Here is a 19935-nt window from a genome sequence, read left to right on the forward strand (position 1 = left end):
TAACACCATGTCACAGAAGCTTTGTACCAGAGGTCACATGGCATTTAGAATGGCAAGAGAATTTGAGACTATCATTTGTTTTGCACAAGAGATCTGTGAAACAACTGAGATATTGTGTATTCCACAGTATTTTTGCAGCTATCAGTGTTCAGCATTGATTAGTATATAAATAAAAATGATAAAAGACACTAATGGTCAATAAATAATAACATGTATTATTATTGTTATTATAGCAATCATGCATAAGATCAGCGAATTGGAAAATGGATGGATGAATGGAAATTTTTATTATTTTTATTCATAATCATAATAAATCATTATACTGCCAAGTATAATAGTTTAAATGCCCCCTGAAATCAAAATGTATGTTTTCTTTAGCTTTTAGTATGACTACGTTAGCATTAAGGTTATGAATAAGCTGGTGTGTTCCAAAACAATGACAAAATTCGCATTTAGGAGATATAAGCATTCAAAACTTACAGTCTCTCATTTCTGCTAAAATGGATCACGGATTTTTATTACCGTGGACTTCAGCTTCTCATCACATCTTCTGTCCAATCAAATGCTCTCTAGAATCTAAAGCGTCCCGCGACTCCCGCCCCCTATGCTATAAATACCACCTGGCCAAAACGACTGTTGACATGTCATGGAGCAATATGGGTTGGAGATGTGTGTTTGGTTGCTTAAACGCTCGAGTTTTATTCCGCTTTCCAACTGTATGTTGCTTAAGAATGAAATGAATGAATCCTCTACTATTGAATCCAACATATCATCAGCACTCAGATTCGCTTCCATGGTACTACTTGCAGTCTGTGAGGTAAACTAAACGCTATTGGCTATTTGAAAAGGGGGAGGAGCAGATTTGAAAATATGTCCCACCTTAGCTATTTCAGTGCTAATTACGTCAATGCATCATACAAAGCTGCGAGCTCCAAGGCACTTCAGTGGGTCTTTAATATATATATACTGTAGTTTTTCAAGCAACTTAGAACTGCAATGTAGACCTGTGACTAGTGACTTTTTACTGATGTTATTTCTAGTTCTTCCAGTGTTATATTATCTAGATTGCAAATTTCATTGATCCAACTGAACATAAATATATAAAGTCTTTGGGGGGAAGTATCCACTGACACTTTTTTAAATAACTATAGGGTATTTTCAAATAATTTTGAACATAGATAGATCCATCAGAAATTGATAGGGGTTGAATATTATGCCAAATTTGAACCAAGTGTCACATGTGCCACTAGTTAGGGGACTATCACAGAACATAAGTGACCTCTGGTGGTGAGAAAATGGGACTACAGTAATACTAAAACTGCTTTGTTATGTGGGAATGGAGAATAGTTTCTAATGTGGATTAAAACAAGTGCTATTTTGTGATTTCTTTACTCCTATAGCTCTTCAGTTCTACCTTTAAGTCACCTTTTTGTTTCCCACCCTCTTTAATGCTTTTCTTTTCCTCCTATTCTTGTTCTTCCCTGCAGTTTCTCGTACCTTTGTGGTCAGTAGGGCTGAGTCTGTTGCTGGATCTCCAGGTATAGTTAAACCAAAATGACTAATCAAACAATGACAAGATCGTGACTTTCTTACTGTAAATCATACCATATGTTACAGTAAACCCACAGAATTCCTCCCACACATTTTTACTTCACAGGCCTCCTGGAGTAAAGGGCGACAGCGGGGTCATATGCACACACACAGACACACACCTCTGTACATAGTCACCCACACACACATGCACACACACACACTGTTCCCGGTTCTCACAAACCTCATGCTGACTACCAGCATGTAGGGTTCAGAGTTGGGCCCCTTCAGGCCAGCATTGGAGCCTTGAACTAAAGACGCGGTGGCTCCCCCACTCCACTCACACATCCAAACACGGATTACATACATTCCAACCAAATTGTGGCATTAACACACCCCACTGTGGAAACCTGTGTGTGTGTGTGTGTGTGTGTGTATTTGTATGTGCGTTTATGTGTAAGAGAAACAAAGAAAGTAAGAATAAATATATGTGCTGGAGTGTGGAAGTGTGCTTATTTGAGTGTCCGTTAGCAAGTATTTTGTGTGTGAGTAAAGTCAATATGTTTGTGTGTGTGCACTTGTAAATTCCCCCTCTTTATGAAGTGGAAAACATAAGCTGTGTTTAATTAAAAGAACAAGCCAGTCTTCACTTTGAAAGCTCTTAGGCTTTGTCTCATACTCTTGCCAGCGGCAACCCTTTTACATACATGAAACACCCCCTTCATAACTAGCAATGCAATTATTGAGTTCTAAAAAGCTGTTACAAGCTATTATAAAATCATAATATACCCTGTGCTAATTATTCTCTATAAAGCTGGATTTGAAGTTCTAGTCATTAAAGGGTTCAGTGTACTAAAAAGCCATAAACATCTACAAACATACACTACTGTTTGAAAGTTTGGAGTCTGTAAAAATTGAAGGTTTTTGAAAGAAGTCTCTTTTACGCACCAATGCTGTATTTATTATATCAAATATACAGTAAAAATATTAATATTGTGAAATATTTTTAAATGTTTTTTTTCCCTGTGACGCATTCCTGCCATTACTCCAGTTTTCAGTGTCACGTGATACTTCAGAAATCATTTTAATATGATGATTTGTTGCTCACAAAATCTTTAAAGTCTTTACAGTCACTTATGATCAATTTAATGCTTGCTTGCTGAGTAAACATATTAATTTATTAATTTTTTTTATTCATATCAATTATTAAAAAGTGCTAGTGTACTTAAATATGAATTGATTTGTAAAGTGTGTCATTCAGAATATAAAGCAGTTTTCAGACAGGTTTGGAAACACTCCCCAATTCTATCATTACTCTGACAGATAGTCCCGCCCCTAATTCGTGTCATTGGTTGAGCTATTGTTGCTACATCAGGTCAGAAAATAAATATTCATGAGCAAGGCTGATAAGTTTTACATTGTGTCCCCCCTCCCTATCGTGCTCTTGATTTTATTTGTTTATGTTTGTCCTGATTACTGAAGTCACAATGCTTTCCCTTTTCCTCTGCAGAAAACAAATCCCCTCCTCGGCCATTTGGACTGAACCATTCTGACTCGTTAAATCGTAGCGAGCGGATTGAATCCATCACACCGTCACTGGGCAGCAGTAACAACCAGCTCAATGCCTTCCTGCAGATCTATGTGCCAGACTATTCTGTCAGAGCTGTGGCAGACGTACAGTACATTAAGGTAAACAGAATTGCTCAAACATGCCAACTCACTTGCAGTTAATGAACATGTATTTTTTTTTTTATTACATAACATAATCAACATGCCCAAGACAATCAGAATCAATGTAATTCTTCAGAAGACATTCATTGCGCATTTTTGGTGCCATTGTGGGTCTTGGGGTTCAGACAGATCATGTGTGTACAGGACATTTGAAAAAATACCGGTAAATTGGTTCCGGCAATTTACCAGTAAACGAATATGCAACATTACCAGTAAATTACCGCGGAATGAAGATTACCGGTATTTTTTATTAATGCTTAAAACAATACACAAATAATAAGAGATAACAATAGAATACAAAAAAACAAACAAAAAACTCAACAAAAATAAAAACAATGGGGGAAATAATATAAATTAAACATATTGACAAATTATGAGAATTACATGACACTGAAAAAAGGAAAAGAATTACAAACAGATAACGTTTTTAAGGCTTTTTTGTTCTCAGACAATTTAATTGAAAAGAGGTATTTTTCAAGTTCTTTCACAAATATAAGAAAGAGAGATTTGACTTTTAGATAGATATTTAGATTTATGAATATGGAATTTTGGTAGTAACAAGATCATATTAATTACATAAAAATGACATTTTTTAGATTGATCATAATCAACAAAGCCTAGGTCCACATCCTTCCAATACAACACACATTCACAGAACGAGCTGACGTAAAAAGTGATTTGGGCCAATCAGAAGCCGTTGAAAGAGCAACTGCTCTGGGCCAGTCATGAAATTATGACGCAGATGACACGTTTACCCAGGACTGTTTACAAATGTCTTCAAATTGGAGTGATACCGAAACTAAAGCTCTTCTCCTCGTCTGGGCGGATGAAGAGATTTGTCGGCAACAGTTAGCGATACTGTCACATATGATAAAATAACTAGCCTTCTTCAGGAACAAGGCATACACTTCCGGTTAATTACATCATCAGAGTTTACCAGTATTTTGGAACTGATGTGTGAATGGTCTGTTACCGGTAAAAAGCCAGAACGCTGTTGCTTGTGTGAACAGCACATTTTTTAATTTACCGGTAAAGTCGTTCTGGCATTTTTACGGTAATTTACCGGGATTGATGTGTAGGGGGCTATTACCAGACATGCCACACTTTTCTCTGAGAAAAAAGGAATCGCAAATCACAGCCAACCAGAAGAGCATCATATTTGTCTGAATAGATGTTTATGTATCCTTTAATTTATTTGCAAGATCTGAAGTAAACTATGTATTGTTGCTTCAGTATGGCTATAAAGGTCATGTATAATTATATTCAAAATATAGACCCACAATAGACCCTTTTAACATTAAACAAAGCACATAATCAGTACCTGAGATTATCATTGTCATAGTTTGTATGTTGTTGTTGTTCCAGCTGCAACGTCGCAGATATAGAAACTGCTTCTGAAATAGAAACGCTTGTTGTCATGGCTGGCGAGGACAAAAGCTCTGATTGCCATGGAAAAATACCTTTTATCCCGTGTTTGCGCCATCTGGTTAGGAGGACACAGTGTAAGATGTTCCAAAAGGGTTTTTTTTGTAACCCCCTTTCCCGTGTGTTTTGACAGGTAACACGCCAGCAGTATCAGAACGCCGTCATGGCATCACGTATTGACAAGACGCCACAGTCCTCAGAGAGCGAGTACACCAAAATCGAAATGACTTTGACAGAGCTCCACGACGGAGTGACCGATGAAACCACCGCTCTGTTCAACCAGACACAGAACTGCGTCGCCCACATCAAGTCGAACCACACAGGACACAGTGAGGGGGCCATCTAGAGCTGCCTCACCACCCCAAACAACTCTAATCTGGTAGTGCAGTACTACTGGGGCCAGAGCTTGGGTTGACCCAAGGCAAAATGGGATAGTCCAGTGACATGCTTCGGTCCTGTTAAGATTTCAGATAAACCACAGTGTTTATGTCCCCCCAGCCAAAGAGTTTGGAGGATGGACAGTCTTGTGCTCGGACGAGCCCCTCCAGCTACACTCAAACTGCCCTGTCATGTTCACAAACACAGGATAAATACTCCAGGCAGATTCTGTAATAGGGTAAATCAAAGACTGCTCCAAATACTGCTTTGAAGGAAACCGTGAACCAAGAGCATTCTACTCACATATTTATTTATTTTGTATGCATTTGTACATATGTGCATGTCTGAGGATATAATTGTCGGCACATGCAAACACCTGTCTGTACGTTGTGCATGTGTGCCTCTATGAGTGTCACTGATATCATGCACATGCTATATATACGTAGTTTCAAAAACATAATTGTATATGTACTGGTGAGGGTCTTTTACATGTATATTTCAGAAATGGTCATTTTTACTGTTCTATATCCCACAGTACCTTTTACACGTTTTTTTTTTTTTTTTTTTTTAATGAATCACTATATTGCCTTTTAAAAATCTTATTAATTTTTTTTAACAAGTGCAATGAAACACATTTTATTTAAAAAATGATTTATCATGATTACTGTATTGTAAACGATAGATTATTTGTATGCATCCATTGTATCATGTTTGTATATTTGATATTTTGGATTCACTTCCAAGGATGAACAGGTCCTATTTGTCTGCTTTAAAAGTTTAAGTCTGTCAAAGGCACAATAACTTTACATTTAAAGCCGAACGCTTTCTTATTTGAACTAAACACAAAGACCTTTCAGGACTTTATGCAAGGGAGAATCCATATGCATTCATGCGATTCCTAACTGAATCCAGCCCGTAACAAAATGAGTCTTTACCACGTCATTAAAACAACTACTACATTAAATTGTAATACCCATCACACGTCTGTAAGAGAGGTCGCTCCTCCACTCAGTCTTGTATTACCTTTATGTCTGTAATGTTGACTTCAATGGTTATTTATATGAACGCTGGAAACTCCTGCTATGCATACAGTTGTATTTAAAAATCAATTTACTGTTTTGTTAATGATAAACCACTTACATTTTCTCTTTTAACTGCCACAAAAGTGACCCTTTGCCGTACTCCAAATGACCAATAGTGGCAGTAAGGTTTTGCCGAAATGTTAGTGGTCACATTTCCCTTTGCTTCCCCCTCCCATATCCTCAGAGACCCAAAACAGCTTATCAACAAACAGCATATAAAACTCATTCCAATAACTATTCCTATATGTTCGTATAGGTGGCAGCTGCGTGACCCTGTTTCTACAATGTCAGACTTTGTGGTAAATCTGATTCAGGCAGCTTTTAAGACTTCTCCCTAGATGTTTTCATGTGTTCCAATGGTTACTTGAACCTTAACAGATAAATAACAGGAATGCATTACTTGTTGTATTCTATTATTTATACATGGGTCAGTACCACAGACAGCCACTGCTTGGCACTACGGTCTAACAATTTAGCCAAGCTCAACCTTGATAAGGTATCTTAAAATTGTTGCTCTTTATACCAAAGATTTTACATTAGAGGTGAGATCAGAGATTGTTGGGTTTTATTTAGTAAATAAAAGCCTACTTTGATTTTTTTTTTTTTTTTTTTAGAAAGATGCTCTTGTGGGGTTAAATACAGGTTCTGGCTTTTTACATTTATTTTTCTTATTTGCTTTGTTAATGAATTGTAGCTACTTTGTTACTAAAATGTAAAACCTAGGGAGGAAAATGGTTCTAGAGAAAGTGCTATTAAACGTTCATCAGTTTCACTATGGTACTGTGTTCTTTCTGCACTTTTTTTTTGCATATTAAACATCAAATATATTCTGATTGATTGTGATTGTTGCATCATCATTTTTGCTTTCAGTATGGATCTGACTTGATGTCAGGCTCATATTTTTCAACCATGTTGCTCGTGATCAATTTTGTTCGAATGTTTTATACCATGTTTAATGTGCAATATGCAGTACTTAGACATGGGTAGTATTTTGGACAAATTACAGAAATCAGAAATGGAATCCAAGTGGCCGACTTGTCTTTGTTAGAGTAGAAAAAATGCTCTCAGAAGTAAACACGACAGGAGACCAATGGGGAATTTATTAAGGAAAATTATATTTATTTTACATTGCAATGCAATTTCCCATTTGTATATAGGTTTAGAACTCTATAAATCAGAAACGATCATAATTCAGGAAGCAAAATTAAAATTTGGAGACATAAAATCACATGCCCTAAACAAACAAACGACAACAAAAAACAAAACAAAAGAAACAGGATTAATAAATGCCATGGCTATTTTGCTCTTGATCTCTTTTACAGATACAACCGTTTTGCACCTGAAAGCTAATAAAATCACACAAAAAACATCATGAACTAAAAAAGATTTCAGAAATTAGGAAAAAGGTAAAAAATAGAAAGGAGGAAAAACTCAGTATATTAGTTATTGTATACAGTATATAAGTTATTGGCATGTTCAACACGCAACTGTAAACTAAGCCAAAATATAATATGAAAACACTGGTCGAAACAGTTGTATGCAATGCTATCTATGACTAAACGGATGAGCTCTTCACCCGTTAAGGAGGTAATGACTACTGGGATAATCGGATGAATACTGTTTAAACTCGATGCCTTTTCTATTATATTATTCTTAAATATAATCTAAGCCAGTGTCCCTTGCATAGACAACTAAAAAGGACAACAGCCAACACCAGTGCAAATTAGCCCAGGACTAGTTTTAATCCATGTCCAGGGAGCCAGCCATATTATATACAATGCTGAGTTTGTATAAAAAGCAAATGAAACCAGAGGAAAGAGAAATGCTGGATCTTGAAGGACAAACACTTTCTCTATACTGCAGTCTCTAAAGACTGGGACCGAGAACAAGAGCTGCCCCATTTTAGGATGTCCAGTTGTTTTTAAACTACAAACTGAAATTGACACAGATAAAATATGCATTGTACATTTAAAAATATCTCTAAACTTATTTAATGCTTGAAAACCTAGAAAACTATTTTATTTTTGTGCCTAACCACAAAACTTTATACTATAAGACCTACTTGGTCTTACCCTTTTAAAAATTGACAGTCAGACCCATGAAAAACTACATTCTCTGAAATAAAAAGCAAAGAACATACAGTTACAATATGCATACGAGTAATACATGTTACACTATGGATTGGGTAGCTTCATTCAATCAGAGCCTACCTACTATTATCTTTGAATAATGCATATAAAAGTCACACTAAACATCCCAATACCTGTTTCGTGCACTTGGAACACTTCCCAGCGCTAAAACCGCTTCCTCCCTAAACCGTGACTCACCGTAACACTCAAGAATCACATTTATTTCTTAAAACCTCCACATACTTCCTGTGGGGACACCTAAAAGTGTCTAATGAGACCCTTCAAGCTAAATCAAACCCAATTTCTCGACACCGTTTTGGTCCACATGGGAGTAAACCATCAACAGAGTTCACACATTAGCCAGGACTACATTAATTTCCATAGAAACAGTCACCAGAGCAACAGCACTCTCTTTCTCAGTTTCAGAATGCCCAGCTGTTAACTTCATTTTACTATTTTCTCAATGACCGATACATCTCGACAAGCTGCTCAGGCCATAAAACAGTTTTATACGTTTTATTTTTGCATATCAAGGTCACTTACTGTCTATGTATATGATGTTTGAATAGTTTGCATCTGTCAGGCAAAAACAAAACCAAACCGTTCTGTTTAGCTCATGAAGGAGTATAAAAATACAGAATGTCATTGTTTAATGTGACATATAACAGGTGTTGAAATGACGTGTCTGTGTGTGTTTTAGATCATTTTGCGACTATGTGAACCCAAATAAGACAGGCATCTGTTCGCTACACTGTAGCACTAGCTCTAGCCAAACCGTCTGCATTAAAAAGGATGAAAAACAAGAGGTTAACAGCGAACCTCTAAAAAAAAAAAAAAAAAAAAGTGGCTACATGCTGTTGCCAAGTAACTGGATTCTTGTGTTGGCCGCATTTCCTCATGCACGTCACAATGAACCATGCTTCGGTTTTTCTGTGCTTCATTTAGATTCCCAACACATGCAGAACTTCAACACAGACACTCTGCCAACATACACACACGTACACTTTTTTTTTTCAAAGGGACAATTATTGTATACAGCCTTTGCAGGAGGTAGTAACCAAGAAGTTAATCTGACTGGATGGACTGGCAACTCAAAAGTTGTCTAAACTGATAAAAAAAAACTATAAAATAATAGTAAAAATCGGACTATAACATACCTATAAACTAAGTTGAGTACCCTTAAGGAACCAATAACTGAGTTAAACACGCATCCTAACGGAGTGAGTCTTTGTATGAACGTTAATGCAAGATTTAGCCAACATGCTACATGTATGATACATACATGACAGTCTCATGTAAACTCATGAGTGTCCTTCCGCTGTTTTTCCATTGGATGTTTATCACATGTGCTTATATAGTGACTGATAAACGATTCCAGATACCATCCAACGTGTTTCGAACAAACTTTCGTTCATTCTCTTTAGTCATCTTTACTGGAGGGTGAACTGAACTCTACTATGAACATCAGCTTTTTGAGCTTGATCTGGCAAATATAGTCTACTTCATACATCCACTCCTCCTTTTCTACCTCACTCGATATCACCATCATCACTCTCTCATCATCGTCCTATGTATCTTTACCCTAGAATAGGCCAAAACATCTACTCTTCCTCCTCTTCTTCCTCCTCTTCATCGTCATCCTCATCGTGGCAGTGTGTGATTTCCTGTGGCGGCTGAGCGAACAGGTGGGGCGGTTTGATTTCGCTAATAGAGCGTGTGAGCTGGTTTCTTTTGCAGTCGATGTCCTTGCAGTCCACACAGTGGCGGTTGCGTGTGGCCAGAGGAGACTCGGTCTCTGTGTCTACATGGGCGTGCTCCACTGTGGACTCATGGGGCATCTAAGAAAGAGAAAAGGAAAAAAACAAACATGCTTAACAGGTAACAGGTTAAATAGGTCATTAGGCACAGAAGAGAGAACCAAGTGAACAGGAAAACCATGGGTGTGTTTGTGTAGGCAAAGCCGGTATTTCGGTACCAGTCGATACTTGAGTTAGAAATATGTAACCATATTAGTTTTTTCACTCCAGGCTTTTCTATTTTTAGTACCGCCTGACTTGTAGAACTTGCGCTTATGCCTAGTACCTTTTGAACTACCGTTCAAACGTTTGGGGTTGGTAAGATTTTTAAAAAAACATTTTTGAAAGTCTTTTATGCTCACCAAGCCTGCATTCATTTGATCAGAAATACAGTAAAAACAATAATATTGCGCAATATTATTACAATTTAAAATAACAGTTTGTTTTCTATTTAAATATGTTTTCAAATGTAATTTATTCCAGCATTTTCAGCAGCCATACTCCTGTCTTCAGTGTCGTATGATTCTTCAGAAATCTTTCTAATATGCTGATTTGGTGCTCAAAGAAACATTTATTATTATTATCAATGTTAAAAAAAAGCTGTGCTGCTTATCATTTTTGTGGAAGCAGTGATGCATTTTTTCAGAATTCTTTGAAGAATAAAAGGTTCATAAGAGCAGTATCTACTGTCACTATTGATCAATTTAATGCATCCTTGCCGAATGAAATAATTAATCAAACCAATGTTTGAACATTTGTGTACTGTATGAACTATCAAATGCACTTTTCACTGTCAAATTGGCCATCTTGGCAAGATATTAATGAAGAGACAGTTGATCAGGTGAATGTAAACTGGAGAAATAAAACACTGGACACAAATCCAGTATTTTGACACGTGCAGTGTTTTATTTCTCCAGTTTACATTCACCAGACCAAACTGTCTCTTCATCAATGTCTTGCCAAGATGGCCATTTTGACAATGAAAAGTGCATTTGATAGTTCATACAGTACACAAATGTTCAAACATTTGTTTGATTAATATGCAATGCAATGATTTTTATTATATTTGGACACAAATCCATTATTTTGACACATGTGCAAATATAATAAAAATATTGCATTGCATATTAATCAAACAACAACTTTTACAAGAAAAAGAAAAGCCCAGACACTCACTTTAATGTATTTCTTTTTTCTTTATTAGCTTTTATTACTGACACTATATTTCAAGAATTACTTAAAACTATGCAGATAGGCATGTTTAATTGACAAATATTATATTAAGGTAACATACAATTATTATATATCTTTTTTTTTGTATTGATATGAACAGTTAACCTTAAATAATGATATTATTATTATTATTAGTCTGGGGCATAGGAATTGGTACCAGCTATTGTATTGGTATTTGTATCACTAATCCAAGCCTATGTTTATGGGTGTGTGTTCTCACCAGAACATGGGCGGCTCTGAACAGGTAGCTGAAGGGGTAGTAGAGCAGGTTGATGAAAGAGGCAGCATACAGATCAGCATAACGCATCACCTGAGAAGCAAACAGTGTCTGCCGAGAGCCACTGCGAAACAGGCTTCCCATCATCCCGTAGCACATGTCCATGTCATGAGTCACTCTCTGATGAGCCAAGACACACAGAGAGAATTACTGAATCAACATGTAATATATAACATCCCTCTTGTAGCTAATTCATTCCATCCAAATATTTATGGGCGGCATATGTGACAGGCTGTTGATTACCATGGGCAATAATTAAACTTACAAGACTTATAAGCTGCCATTACAAGCATTGATGTAAACACATTTCCTGTTCGTTTATGCAAACAGAGGAACGAGTCTAAATTATTAAGCTCAAGAGCATTCCACAGATACTCTTCATGAAAATAACCCATAATATTTCTAAACTCTAAACTCTTTAAAAGTTATTAGGGCACTTAAATGTGCTTACATAAAAAAAAAAAAAATTAAAAAAAAAAACATTGTTAGGTACATGTATTGCAAAACACTTTTGCTGCTATTGAGGTTGGATACGGGTAAAGTTAGGGACAGGTTTAGTGGTATGGGTAGGTGTAAGGGTGGGTTAAGGTGTAAGGGAAAGGTCAACAGTGTAATAATAGATGTAATTACAGAAATTACTGGTATACAGTATTATAAATATAAGTACAATGTAAAGACATGTATGAACATATTAAGTGCATTTAACCAAATGAGTCATTTAAACGTTAGTACATAGTAGTTAAATACACTTAGTTTACAGTATCTATCCAACGGTCTCACTTTATATTAAGATGAAATTTGAGCCGTTTCACATCTAGTAAAATCAGATCATAATTGAAATATGTGGAATGTGCGTGTGTGATTCGGTGTGTGTCTGTGTGTGTGTACCTTCATTCTTCTCTGGATGGCACTGATATCTGGCCTCTCATTGCTGCTGCTGTCCAAATGCCTACAGAAAGAAAGACCGTGAGCGAGAGAAAAGTAGAGTCAGGGTGCTTTCCTCTGCCTCTGGCCTAAGAAACTGGGATAGGCTCCAGCCCTATGACCCTAGAAGGTTGTATTAAGGACAGCGAGAGAGATTATGGTGTGTAATTACCATAATGTCAACCTGGATGTTCTACTCGGAGCTGTTCACATAGGCTACCCGGACTTGGAATTATGCATTTCTATGACCAACATTTCAAAATGAATATGCGTATTTTGAGTAATCAACAGACAAAACTACAATACAACAATAGTTTTGATTCAAATGCCTTATTGATAAACTTTTAATTCAGTTTTTATTAGTTTATTTAGCAGGACATTAGTCATTAGTTATCAAACTCTGATTAATCTGGCCTTAATAAAATACCAACAAAAGACAATTAGAGGAATCATTAAACACTAACAGAAATATTATGAGATTAATTAACCACTTAATTACATTTTACTGATGAAGCGGTGCAAGTCGGAGCTCAGAAAATTCTGAGTTAGTAATTTGTAAATAAAAGCACTTATGTAGGAATCTCACAATTACAATAATTCAGAAATGGCGTGATCGCCTTCAATAGATCCAAATGTCAACATTTTATTTTCATAAAAGTTATCTAAAAACAATGTGATGGATATTAAGTTGATGGCTGTTTTGTTGATTTTGTTGGGGCTAATGTAATTCTTCTGTTGATTTTTTGAGAATTGCAATTCAGTCAGTTCCACTTCCTGTCACCATCCTGTGGGGCATTGTCAATTCAATTTTCACCTCACAAAATAAAAGGATGGCCATTTTACATTCTGAATTTTGCACATTCCTGAGACATATATACTCACTCGATCGCGCGCGCACACACACACACACACACACACACACACACACACACACACACACACACACACACACACACACACACACACACACACACACACACACACACACACACACACACACACACACACACAGGTATTCATATCATTATGAGGACATTATATAGGTGATTTTATATAGAAAATGATTTTATACTAGACAAACTGAATATTCTATCCCCTAACCTTAAACCTACTCCAAAACCAACCTATAACAGAAAACTTTTTACATTTTACATAATTTATTATGATTTATAAGCTGTTTTCCTCATAGGGACCAAAACATTTCTCCACAAGGACAAGGATTTAGGATATTGCCATCTTTGTGGGAACATTTTGTCCCCATAACATACCAGACACACACACGTGTTGAGGGACAGAGGCAGCTTTACTCACTTGTATAGTTCTGCCAAGAAAATGTCCAAGCCCTGCAGTTCCTCGAACAGAGCTGTGAATGAGAGAGCAGAACCCTTGCATGAGTGGGTTTCACATCTCTTCCTTAACCTTCCAAGTGTTAACATATTATCTGACACTCTTTTTAGTCTTTCTCATTCTGAGCATTCCTTTCTTTATTGAGTTTATTACAAGAAGGTCTGTGTCATGACAGTGTTTGCTTTGTAATAGAACTGCTGCAAAAAATGTATGCAAAACATTAAGTAGTTTCTAGGTTACGACACTAAGTAATTAATGGTAGTAATGATCATAATATAATTATTACAGATTTGATAGTCAACCAATCTAAATATACAAAGAGGGATTACATTTGCATCAAAATGGTAATGAATTTTCATGGATTGGAACCCAAATCCCAAAATATAGCTATAAACTGCTCTAAATCCTATATTGCAAAAGATAGGTTTACATGGGATAAGTAGTTCAGCACTAAAACTCTACTTGCAGCTATTCATCGCCAATGTGCTTGTGCCAACCATGCTGTTACCTATTAATAATGGGCACCCCAAATAAATGTGTGCTGCTTACGTACTGTGTGAAACAGGTCAAACAGGCTTATTTTACTGAAATATGGCGACACTCACAGCTTTTGTCTGTCCACACGTGCAGCTCCTGCGCCAATTCAGGAATCACCAGGAACGTCCGCCAACCCTGTCGCTTTTTGGACTTAAGAATATCTCCAAAAATATGATCCCCAATGTACACAATATCCTTACCTTTCGCTCCGAGTAAATCACACACAGTGTCAGAGGAACCTGGGCAGAGATGACAACATACATTTTTAAAATAGAGTGACATGTTCACATATTAAACAATTTATTGCAAGTGTCCAGAATAATGCATTAGTTAAGCAATAATTAATGATTAACTTGTTCACAATTAAGCATTAGTTAAGCACGAACACACTAGTAATTAATGATGACCCTTAATATAAAGTGTTACCCATTTAATTTCTATGGCATATTCAATGGCCAGAGAAAGGTTGCAAAATGAATCAATTTGAAATGATTTTATTCTAATATGTTGAACATGAGAGTTGCTGTTCCAGTGTGATTTTTTGCCTTTGTTCTTTCAGCCTTGATAGCCTAGAAATGGCGATCTGAGATGTTTTTTTTTATATATTTGTCACAGCACAATTTAAACCACAATCACTATATTTGTCAAAATAATCTCAATATGACTTTATCATGAATATCTCAGCCAATCAATGCTCTCACAGGTTTTGCCTTCAGAGAATCAGAACTAAGGATAACACTTCACACCAAGTCCCTATTAGTTAACATTAGTTCATGTCTTGACTAACATTAACTAACAATGAGCAATACATGTATATCTGTATAGTATTTATTAATATTTGTTAATACTAAAGTTAATAAAAACACACTCTTTTCATTGTTAGTTATGCAAGCTCAGATCCATTAAATACCATTAACAAATAAAACTTCTGATTTTAATAATGTATTAGTAAATGTTAAAATTAACATTACCTAAGATGAATAAATGCTTTAGAAGCATTTTTTTTTTTCATGTAAACTAATGTAGTTAACTAATGTCAACACATGAAACCGTATTACATTACCAAACTAAGTGACTACACATGCAGTTAAAAAATCATGTGATAAAGTGTTGATCTGTAATGGACTTGTGATCTAAATGTTAGTCATCAGCGGAATATGTTTCAGGGCCTTCAGGGAGATACATCTGTGAGTGTGTTGTTTGCATCTTTATCCAAGAATTTCCGGTACCTCCAGAGTAAACAATGCCATGTTGTAAAGGTCCAGTGTATGTTCCTATTTTCAACCGCCCTGTGGTCTGGGATAGAGAACAGACCGATTAATATTTAGATGTCCAAACTGTCTGAATTTTCATTCAATGTACTTCAGTGGTTATAAACAAGAGTGCTGGGGGCCACTAGGGGGCCTCAACACACTTCAAAGGGGGCCGCAAGATGACTTAAAATAGGACAAACAAGCTTTAAAATAAGCTAAAACTTCATCTAAGCAGACATTAGCTGCGTTTACATGGACCCTAATAATCCGTTTGTAATCAGACTACTATAGCACAGTCAGAATAAAAAAGTTGCACGTATCAAATCCAATTAAAATTTAATTCGGATTGTGAGGGGTGGTTTAAACTTTTTCTAAACCGTTCGATACGCTGATTTCACGCAGCCGCCATTTTGAAATCGAAAGCGAGGCTCCGGTGGGAAGAACCCCGGAATTACAGATAGACAACAATGCCTTGGACTACCAACCTGAAGCTGCTGCCGCGATTTACACTATTGGATGTTAATATCCAATATAGGATATGTTTATAGTTCGTTCCTGCTTCTTTTTTTATGTTCTGAATTATATATAAAAAAATAATTTTATTTATAAATTAATTTCACTGTATATAGTCTAAAGTATGAAAGAAATGTATGTAAATTTTTAGAATAACTAATTTCTACATTAAACACAACAATACGCCATCGCATTCGCGACTCTCCTATGATTAAAAGCGACACTTCCGGTTTTCTTCCCACCGGAGCGATTTCAAAATGGCGGCTGCGTGAAATCAGCGAAAAAACAGAAACTGGAAAGCTCTGCGAAATGTGCAATGACGTAGAAATAGCGTAATCACATTTGATGCACGAAACGAGCCGATGTTGAATATAGAGTAAATTCTCATTCCATGGATTGTCTGTGAAGTGCTGCAGGACAGCGTTGTCCCATCAGTACTTGCTTCATCCACAGACGCCTTGTTTTGGGCGTGGGAAGTGTGCGTTTTTCTGCTTGATAAATTTAAGCAGCACGGCACAAAGATTCATCTGACCACTGTCTCCTAATCAGGACCCCGAAATAGATACATATTAAGTCTGCTTTTTATTACAAAGAAATGTTAGGCTGATGTATGTGCCAAAAGCGGGAAACTCTATATATTTATGCAGTGTGCGCATGCCAAAAGATCAAATCCAATTTGAAGCTTGTGACATATAAACGCGCACATCAACCCGATGACTTTATTTAGCGTTCATGAAAAACACTATGTTCGGATTCATCAATCGGAATGATTTCAATCAAAAAGTGTCCATGTAAACGTAGCTATTGTATTTCCTATTTTAATTTGTGTGACAATGACTGTCATCTTTATTTATGAACCACGGTTCTCACAGTCTCGTCATGACACATTTTTTTAAACTAATCATTAATTGGTAATGTGTAAACAATAAAGAACAATCAGTTATTTAAATCTCTGGAATTATGGAATTTAGCTTTTTAATTATGTATAATTACTTTATTTGAAAATATTGCCACTATTAGTTACTGTACATACAAATGTTTGAAAACAAGCAGCTTTGCCATTACATCAGAAGTACCAGAAATATCTTGATTGGCCTTTGAATATTTTCTTGGAAGATTGCAGTCAAAAAGTTTGAGAACCACTAATGAACTTATTACTGCTAAATTTTCCCTTTTTAATGTTACATTTTCTCAGCACATATAAATAACAAAGAATCAGTTGTGCCTGCTTGATGTGCACACACACACACACCGTCTGTGTTGTTTAGCATGCGACACAATCAATGAATTATGCAAATCAGTTAATAGTGCAAATACACCCACAAAATAAGAACAGAAATCAATATTTGATTTTTGAGTTATTGATGCTATGAGCTGTTTAGCCCCTTAATATTGCAAAGGGAAGACAGGACAGTGCTCAGCTTTCAGCTTGTATTGTGCTCAGCAGACTTCAGTATAAACGCTCTATACTCAGTGCTGACTAACCCTCTTTGTGATTGCGTTCAGCAGGATAAAATGTTCCAGAATGTGCAATTCTACACCTGCTGACTTAGAAAGTTGGCTTCTTTTTTTTTTAGGGGTTTTGTTATTTACTCACCGTATCCACCTGTCTCAGAACCGTTCCCTCTCCAAAAAATAAAGGCTTTCGAGCATCCACTAGGATGAGGTCAAAGTACGACTGCCAAGGACGGTGTGGAGTGCCATGCTACAACAAAAAAAAAACATTACTATGAGCAACAATATATGGCAGGAAACTCTTTAGAAAAGTTCAAAGAGAGGTTGAAAATACCTTTGGGCCATGTGGGAAGTCAAACAAGTATGTCATAATTTTCTGTAAAACAAATCAAAACAAAAGCTGGGTTTGTTAAAAGATGATGATGGCTTAAACAAATAGCTTCATGAGGCAGATAATATGTGCGTCCAAATATGAAACAAACGAGTTGCATGTGTGGTTGTCTGTTGCTCTGATCCAAAACCTAAAGAGCTGCATACAAAGGGATTTTTAAGGAATCATAGGCACAGTTCTGACGCAAAGCTTTTGAAAAGCTTTTTTAATTCATTCCCTCAACAACCGTCATTTGAGCCAGGGTTCTCACAGGAAAATTCTGAGATATGAGGGAATTTTAAAAGTGTCTTTACTAGACCATAAAAAGTCATGGAAATTTAAATATATATATATATATACACTCACCTAAAGGATTATTAGGAACACCATACTAATACTGTGTTTGACCCCCTTTCGCCTTCAGAACTGCCTTAATTCTACGTGGCATTGATTCGACAAGGTGCTGAAAGCATTCTTTAGAAATGTTGGCCCATATTGATAGGATAGCATCTTGCAGTTGATGGAGATTTGTGGGATGCACATCCAGGGCACGAAGCTCCCGTTCCACCACATCCCAAAGATGCTCTATTGGGTTGAGATTTGGTGACTGTGGGGGCCATTTTAGTACAGTGAACTCATTGTCATGTACAAGAAACCAATTTGAAATGATTTGAGCTTTGTGACATGGTGCATTATCCTGCTGGAAGTAGCCATCAGAGGATGGGTACATGGTGGCCATAAAGGGATGGACATGGTCAGAAACAATGTTCAGGTAGGCCGTGGCATTTAAACGCTGCCCAATTGGCACTAAGGGGCCTAAAGTGTGCCAAGAAAACATCCCCCACACCATTACACCACCACCACCAGCCTGCACAGTGGTAACAAGGCATGATGGATCCATGTTCTCATTCTGTTTACGCCAAATTCTGACTCTACCATCTGAATGTCTCAACAGAAATCGAGACTCATCAGACCAGGCAACATTTTTCCAGTCTTCAACTGTCCAATTTTGGTGAGCTCTTGCAAATTGTAGCCTCTTTTTCCTATTTGTAGTGGAGATGAGTGGTACCCGGTGGGGTCTTCTGCTGTTGTAGCCCATCCGCCTCAAGGTTGTGCGTGTTGTGGCTTCACAAATGCTTTGCTGCATACATCGGTTGTAACAAGTGTTTATTTCAGTCAAAGTTGCTCTTCTATCAGCTTGAATCAGTCGGCCCATTCTCCTCTGACCTCTAGCATCAACAAGGCATTTTCGCCCACAGGACTGCCGCATACTGGATGTTTTTCCCTTTTCACACCATTCTTTGTAAACACTAGAAATGGTTGTGCGTGAAAATCCCAGTAACTGAGCAGGTTGTAAAATACTCAGACCGGCCCGTCTGGCACCAACAACCATGCCACGCTCAAAATTGCTTAAATCACCTTTCTTTCCCATTCTGACATTCAGTTTGGAGTTCAGGAGATTGTCTTGACCAGGACCACACCCCTAAATGCATTGAAGTAACTGCCATGTGATTGGTTGATTAGATAATTGCATTAATGAGAAATTGAACAGGTGTTCCTAATAATCCTTTAGGTGAGTGTGTATATATATATATACTCACCGGCCACTTTATTAGGTACACCTGTCCAACTGCTCGTTAACACTTAATTTCTAAGCAGCCAATCACATGGCGGCAACTCAGTGCATTTAGGCATGTAGACATGGTCAAGACAATCTCCTGCAGTTCAAACCGAGCATCAGTATGGGGAAGAAAGGTGATTCGAGTGACTTTGAACGTGGCATGATTGTTGGTGCCAGAAGGGCTGGTCTGAGTATTTCAGAAACTGCTAATCTACTGGGATTTTCACGCACAACCATCTCTAGGGTTTACAGAGAATGGTCCGAAAAAGAAAAAACATCCAGTGAGCGGCAGTTCTGTGGGCGGAAATGCCTTGTTGATGCCAGAGGTCAGAGG

The 19935-nt window shown here is 37.0% G+C and overlaps 2 protein-coding genes across 5 annotated transcripts in view; one reads left to right on the forward strand and one right to left on the reverse strand.

The window, feature by feature from the left end:
• cnnm2b (cyclin and CBS domain divalent metal cation transport mediator 2b) overlaps positions 1 to 5583 on the forward strand; it is a 46717-nt gene extending 41134 nt beyond the window's left edge. The window contains exons 6-8 of one of the 2 annotated variants that reach the window (XM_056254390.1): positions 1488 to 1538; positions 3041 to 3219; positions 4820 to 5583. In XM_056254390.1, the coding sequence (XP_056110365.1) occupies positions 1488 to 1538; positions 3041 to 3219; positions 4820 to 5032 (443 nt within the window). In that variant the 3' untranslated portion in view covers positions 5033 to 5583. The remainder of the gene's footprint in view (positions 1 to 1487; positions 1539 to 3040; positions 3220 to 4819) is intronic. The other variant, XM_056254391.1, reaches the window with a different exon arrangement.
• Positions 5584 to 9709: 4126 nt separating this feature from the next.
• The window catches only part of nt5c2b (5'-nucleotidase, cytosolic IIb), a 41427-nt gene continuing 31201 nt past the window's right edge, over positions 9710 to 19935 (reverse strand). For all 3 annotated transcript variants that reach the window (XM_056254392.1, XM_056254394.1, XM_056254393.1), the window contains 8 exons: positions 17945 to 17986; positions 17753 to 17860; positions 15619 to 15685; positions 14458 to 14628; positions 13817 to 13868; positions 12470 to 12530; positions 11525 to 11701; positions 9710 to 10113 (listed from right to left, as the gene is read on the reverse strand). In XM_056254392.1, coding sequence (XP_056110367.1) covers positions 9877 to 10113; positions 11525 to 11701; positions 12470 to 12530; positions 13817 to 13868; positions 14458 to 14628; positions 15619 to 15685; positions 17753 to 17860; positions 17945 to 17986 — 915 coding nt within the window. In that variant the 3' untranslated portion in view covers positions 9710 to 9876. The remainder of the gene's footprint in view (positions 10114 to 11524; positions 11702 to 12469; positions 12531 to 13816; positions 13869 to 14457; positions 14629 to 15618; positions 15686 to 17752; positions 17861 to 17944; positions 17987 to 19935) is intronic.

Source organism: Rhinichthys klamathensis, unplaced genomic scaffold (genome assembly GCF_029890125.1).
Source record: "Rhinichthys klamathensis goyatoka isolate OS25496 unplaced genomic scaffold, OSU_Roscu_1.1 h1tg000111l_1, whole genome shotgun sequence".
NCBI classification, from domain to species: domain Eukaryota; kingdom Metazoa; phylum Chordata; class Actinopteri; order Cypriniformes; family Leuciscidae; genus Rhinichthys; species Rhinichthys klamathensis.